We start from the raw sequence: 6805 nt of genomic DNA on the forward strand, positions 1-6805 counted from the left end.
CCCGATAGGCCAATCCGCCCCTGTGCTCCTTATTGCATGCAGTCATTTAAACTATAATAAAATATCTGAAAATTAAATTTTTTCTACTGAAAAAACTAGTGATCTAATTCAAGTGTTTCAAATTGTTAGGAGCTTGGATAAACTGCCCATGATCAGTTTTTTGGACTATTTGTGGTGGACAGATGAAGTTTTATATCAAATAAATATACAGTACTCAAGTCCAGGTTCAGGCTGGTTATTAAGTAAAAGTTTGTTATATTTGTTGATTTGTTTGTCAAATTTCATGTGTATGCTGGTTGTTTTGAATTCTTTTTTGTTTGATAATTTTATTGATGTGTTTATACTGGACAGGTTTCTTTCTTATCTGACCTCAGAGGGTCAAATGGCTTTGTGTCATCAAGGCTTTTCCCATGTTCGTATATTAACTTTTTGTTTATTGAAGAAAAATAATATAATATGAAAATCAGCACATGTTAGATCATTGATGTTTAAATATGGAAAGAATAACCAATTTTCAATCTTTACTCATTTTGTCCAGATATTAAACACGTGTTTTATTTTATTTTAATGCTTTACCCAGTAGAAGGCATAAAAGGTGAGTTCTGGTTTTTTTATTTATTTATTTTTTATATTTATATATATGTATATAGAAGCTATAATAATCTCTTGTTAATTTTAAATATGTTGACATTTTCTCAGTTGGGCAATAACACTGAAATGCATCATAATTACAAGCATTTTAGCACACTCAGTGTAAATACTTTAGTAAAAAAACATTACTTAATTTATTAAACAGTATTGTTAATGTGTGTTTCATATATTGTATGATTCATGAGTACAACTGATTTGATCTTGATTCATTGTTCTGTAGGAATTCTTTTGTCACTGAAAATTATAGACTGTAAAGAAAATCAGTAATTTTTTTTTAATGAACAATTTTTACTGTACTGTAACTTTTTTGTACAGTTATAAGTATGATTAATATATTCTGTGTTACTTACATGTACTGTAAACATAAATGTGTTTGCAAATGTTGTGTGTTCAGCTTAGAACTTTAATTAGCATATATGGTCAATTTAGAAGAAGAAAAAACACTCTTTTATGTTTTGTTTTTTGTTACATTAATCCTGTATAAGAAATTATATATATATTAATTAATTAGCGACCTGCAGAATGTACTCATTAGCTAAGTGGTTCAGCAAAAAACATCTCATTCATATGTAAGTTTGGGAATAAGAACTGCCGATGAACTTATGTAACAACATGTGAAATGTGCATAGTAAGAGTTTTGTTTTTACAGGGCAGTCAGGTAGAAACTTACAAGTTATATGTAGTTTTACTTGTAAGAGTGTCGTGCTTACAGAGCAGTCGGGTAGAAACTTAAAAGTTTTATGTAGTTTTGATGTGGTTAATACTGAGAGCTGTACTGTTAATGTTCATCAGTGATGTGGTTAATACTGAGAGCTGTACTGTTACTGTTCATCAGTGATGTGGTTAATACTGAGAGCTGTACTGTTACTGTTCTTCAGTGATGTGGTTAATACTGAGAGCTGTACTGTTAATGTTCTTCAGTGATGTGGTTAATACTGAGAGCTGTACTGTTAATGTTCTTCAGTGATGTGGTTAATACTGAGAGCTGTACTGTTAATGTTCATCAGTTATGTGGTTAATACTGAGAGCTGTACTGTTAATGTTCTTCAGTAATATTTTATCATACAACATTTTCTTTTCTGTGCAGTAATTAATCTTCTTGTTGATACTTACCTGATATATTTAGTTATATATCACTTTAATTATTTTTCTATGTATATTTTTGTTTGTTCTATATTAATCAACACAAATATTGCATTTGTTTTGCCAGTATAGTTACTATAATTTTTTTCTACGGCTGTTGTTTAACTTCATTCAGTTGAAAGCAGTGTGTTCAAGTTTGGGTTTCATAAGTTATATGTTTTGATCTGGTGAATTTTGTATTTTAGCCAAGACATCCAATGGGATGAGATGAACATCCTCCAAACTCTACATCCTCCAGATAAAGACTATGGACACATGAAAGTTGATGAACCAAAAACTCCATTTAACTACTACACAGATGAAGATGTGGAGGGTATTCAAGCCAGTAAGAGAGATGCTCTTGATGCAGCACTTCTAACAAAGAAGTACATTTGATTGTTTACAAAATAGAGTTGTATTTGATATTTAACTAAGGCTTTACCATAAAATTAACCACAAGTTTGTTAATTACCTTTAGTTTACATCAAGTTATGGCTGTTGAGCTTATTTAGGCTTAACCAGAAAATTAGCCAATAGTTGGATGATTACCTGTAGTTTTTAGCTTCTATTGGACGTTGATCTTATTTAGGCTTACCCATAAAATTTACTAACAGTTTGATGATTACCTATAGCTTTCATCCAATTGTAATTGTTGTATTCAAGGTGCTTTTCTCATTGCAATGTACATAGATGTTATATGTAATATTCAGCCAAATTTCAATATGATGAAATTGTAATGGGTGCTTTATGTGTTGGCAAGGGAAAGAAATTTAAAATATCAACTGAGGAAATACTTTCTACAAAAGAAGGATACCTTAACCTTTAGCACCCAGTGTGACCCTCCATCACTGAGGGGGAAATTCCATTATTGGATTAGAAACATTTATGGAAAATAAGTTTGTATGAATTTTTACAAATTTAGAGTTGAAATTTATTCACAAAGCTTTATTTATTTAATTATGTAAATATATATATATTTTTTTAATCTCAAATTTTGATTTGGAACTGATTTCAGTATACTCTGGAGGTAAACATTAGTGTCTGTGAAGATAGAAGGAGAGTAAAAATAATTTTTAATAAAACAGCACCAATTTGAACCTTGTAATATCAATCCAAGTACAGTTTTATTCATTTTAGCCAATCACCATTTCTCAACATGGTTGCCATAGTGTGGTGTAATTATTGTTTATATCTGAGCTTCAAGAATTCATAGGCTAGTTACCTAAGCACATAATGAAACTTTTTTATGTTCAACTGAATAAGCCAATATGTCTTCAATTTCAGCAGAAATTCACTTAGAGGTTGGAATAAAATGATAAGAGCTTAGTTTGGTGATATGTTGTCGGAAGGCAACATGTTTAGAAACAACTGCCATCACAATTACAGACATTATTGATTTGTTAAAGCTTGTTTTATCGTTTTATGCTTCATTTGAATTATGATGTTGTTGCAGTGTGATAGGAAATGTTTTTAAGGAACAAGGTAAGGTAGGCTTAGTTAAATCATTTTAAATTCAATAATATCAAGTTTTGTTTTGCTGACAAGGCAGCTGTTATTAGGCCTTATCAGCTTGAGTAACTACTAGAATGGGGGAAAAAAAATCACCAAAATGAAATGTAAAAAATTTGTATAAAATGATTTAAAAATTATTTAATATCTTAAATAAAACCTTCCGATTAACTATTTTAAAAGTTGGTTGTTTATAATTTCAGTTCAGTAAAAGGTGATTTTTTATTGTATGCCAGTGATCATAAACACAGCAAAATATTGCGCAGTATTTTTGAAATAGAAACAAAGATAAAATTTAAAGTTTCATAAAATAAAAACTAAACTGTAAAGTCTTACAAAAATGAGTAATTAAAAAGGAAAATATTTTTAATTGTTTCTTTAAAAATGCATGAATTCATACAAATATCATGTATAAAAGTAGGATATTTTACAGAAGTTACATAATGTTTAGAAAGTTCTACTAAAGTTTCAAATTATATCATCGGTTAATACTCTTTTTAGTGCAATGAAACAAACCATACAACCATGTGATATTGACACACCAAGGTATTTGAGTTAAAGAGGATGCAAGTGGCTTGAGTCCCAAGTTTATGTTATCTTTGTAGCCATTGATTTCTTTAATTAAAACAACATTTATGTAACCCCCACAATGTGACTGATTCAGATGGATAAACCAATAATCACTAAACAGAAGGGTGTATCACCTTCACTAAATCTGTTGTGTACTTATACCATATACACACACACACACGTGTAGATGATTGCTGCAAGCTGTGCTCACTCTTAGAGACTAGAGGAAGTAATAGATGTATAACAGCTTTAAAAGTGTTTTTAGGTGAGTTGGGTCGTGTTGTGATATACACGTGGATGTATCATACATCACTGTGGTGTCGTGTGTTGTGATGTACCTGTGGGTGTATTAGAAATCACTAGAGGTCATGTGTTGTTATGTACCTGTGGATGTATCAGACATCACTGGGGGTCATGTGTTGTGATGTACATGTAGGTGTATCAGACATCACTAGGGGTCATGTGTTGTGATGTACATGTGGATGTATCAGACATCACTGGGGGTCATGTGTTGTGATGTACATGTGGGTGTATCAGATGTCAATAGGGGTGATGTGTTGTGATGTACCTGTGGGTGTATTAGAAATCACTAGGGGTCATGTGTTGTTATGTACCTGTGGGTGTATTAAATATCACTAGGGGTCATGTGTTGTGATGTATATGTGGATGTATCAGACATCACTGGGGGTCATGTGGGTGTATCAGACGTCAATTGGGGTGATGTGTTGTGATGTACATATGGGTGTATCAGACATCACTAAGGTAACATATGTTGTTATGTATGATGTGTATCAGAAATAAGTGTCATAAAACAGATGGAGAAAACAATATTGAAGCCATTTTCGATCTTGTTAGAAGGTATAAAAATCCACCTTATTAGATTGGATTTCTTAATTCAAGTATTTTCTCAGATTTATTTTCAAAATTCCTTTTGACCATATAAAGATCATATAATAAAGGTTTTTCAAAATTTCTATATAGAATCAATCTTGAATCTGAAAATTTGCCAAAAGCCATGATAGAAGTTGATGATGATGATGATGAAGATGAGCATGGAGAAGAAACAGAAGAGGAAAGAGGTTAGTTAACTGTACATTTTTTATGCATGTTTTTAAGTTTGTGACTAAAAAATATTTTAATGTAAAACAAACTGCAGGATATTTTATGTACAGCTTATATTACCATTCTGTATGTGACTTGTATGTCCACTGTACACTATAATGAAACTGTGAAGTGTTCTTATCAAGTACATGTCAGTATAAGAGTAGTGTTTACATTAAATACATGTCACTTTATAGTAGTGTTTACATTAAATACATGTCACTTTATAGTAGTGTTTACATTAAATACGTGTCACTTTATAGTAGTGTTTACATTAAATACGTGTCATTTTGTAGTAGTGTTTACATTAAATACTTGTCACTTTATATTAGTGTTTACATTAGATACTTGTCACTTTATAGTAGTGTTTACATTAAATACTTGTCACTTTATATTAGTGTTTACATTAAATACTTGTCACTTTATATTAGTGTTTACATTAAATACGTGTCACTTTATATTAGTGTTTACATTAAATACATTTCACTTTATAGTAGTGTTTACATTAAATACGTGTCACTTTATAGTAGTGTTTACATTAAATACATTTCACTTTATAGTAGTGTTTACATTAAATACATTTCACTTTATAGTAGTGTTTACATTAAATACATTTCACTTTATAGTAGTGTTTACATTAAATACGTGTCACTTTATATTAGTGTTTACATTAAATACATGTTACTTTATTGTAGTGTTTACATTAAATACGTGTCACTTTATATTAGTGTTTACATTAAATAGTTCTCACTTCAAAGCAGACTGTTTACAATAAATAAATGTCATTTCATAGCAGTGTTTACAATAAATACTTGTCACTTCATAGCAGTGTTTACAATAAATACTTGTCACTTCATAGCAGAGTGTTTACAATAAATACTTGTCACTTCATAGCAGTGTTTACAATAAATACTTGTCACTTCATAGCAGTGTTTACAATAAATACTTGTCACTTCATAGCAGAGTGTTTACAATAAATAAATGTCATTTCATAGCAGTGTTTACAATAAATAAATGTCATTTCATAGCAGAGTGTTTACAATAAATAAATGTCATTTCATAGCAGTGTTTACAATAAATAAATGTCATTTCATAGCAGAGTGTTTACAATAAATAAATGTCATTTCATAGCAGTGTTTACAATAAATAAATGTCACTTCATAGCGGAGTGTGTACAATAAATACTTGTCACCTCATAGCGGAGTGTTTACAATAAATACTTGTCACTTCATAGCGGAGTGTTTACAATAAATACTTGTCACTTCATAGCAGAGTGGTTAAGATAATTAAATGACATGTCATTGTATGGCCAGGCTTAGAAATATGTCTCTCTTTGCTGTAATCCAATCGATTATCTGAAATTTGGGCCAAATGAGAGATTTTTTTAACATTATGACCTGGGGAATTTTTATTTTCCCCAATTTCTGCCGAAATACCAATCCAATCTAACAAAAGTTGCCGACTTTAAAATTGTTGTTGCCGTATTATGGTTAGCATCTTTTTTTTCACCAAAATTCTTGTAGTCTGCGACAATGTGGTTACTGGTTAACAACTCAATGCTTATTGGCCAGTGCATTGAGGTTTGACAACATGGCTCATTTCGTCTCTAGGACCCTTCACGTTAAACTAATAAATACAGGACTTAGCAGGGGAGAATTTACTGTTGATGAGCATACACCAACAACATAGTAAACACAAGTCTGTTCAGTGTATCCTGATGAGCATACACCAACAACATAGTAAACACAAGTCTGTTCAGTGTATCCTGATGAGCATACACCAACAACATAGTGAACACAAGTCTGTTCAGTGTATCCTGATGAGCATACACCAACAACATAGTGAACACAAG

At 30.9% G+C, this 6805-nt stretch overlaps 1 protein-coding gene across 3 annotated transcripts in view; it reads left to right on the top strand.

Annotated features, from left to right (window-relative positions):
• LOC106468214 (protein phosphatase inhibitor 2-like) overlaps positions 1–6805 on the top strand; it is a 12395-nt gene that overhangs the window by 3178 nt on the left and 2412 nt on the right. Inside the window, exons 2-4 of one of the 3 annotated variants that reach the window (XM_022396549.1) lie at positions 581–595; positions 1980–2159; positions 4834–4931. In XM_022396549.1, coding sequence (XP_022252257.1) covers positions 581–595; positions 1980–2159; positions 4834–4931 — 293 coding nt within the window. The remainder of the gene's footprint in view (positions 1–580; positions 596–1979; positions 2160–4833; positions 4932–6805) is intronic. The other 2 variants (XM_022396550.1, XM_013928628.2) reach the window with 2 other exon arrangements.

This window comes from Limulus polyphemus, unplaced genomic scaffold (assembly GCF_000517525.1).
Source record: "Limulus polyphemus unplaced genomic scaffold, Limulus_polyphemus-2.1.2 Scaffold2917, whole genome shotgun sequence".
Classification (NCBI taxonomy): domain Eukaryota; kingdom Metazoa; phylum Arthropoda; class Merostomata; order Xiphosura; family Limulidae; genus Limulus; species Limulus polyphemus.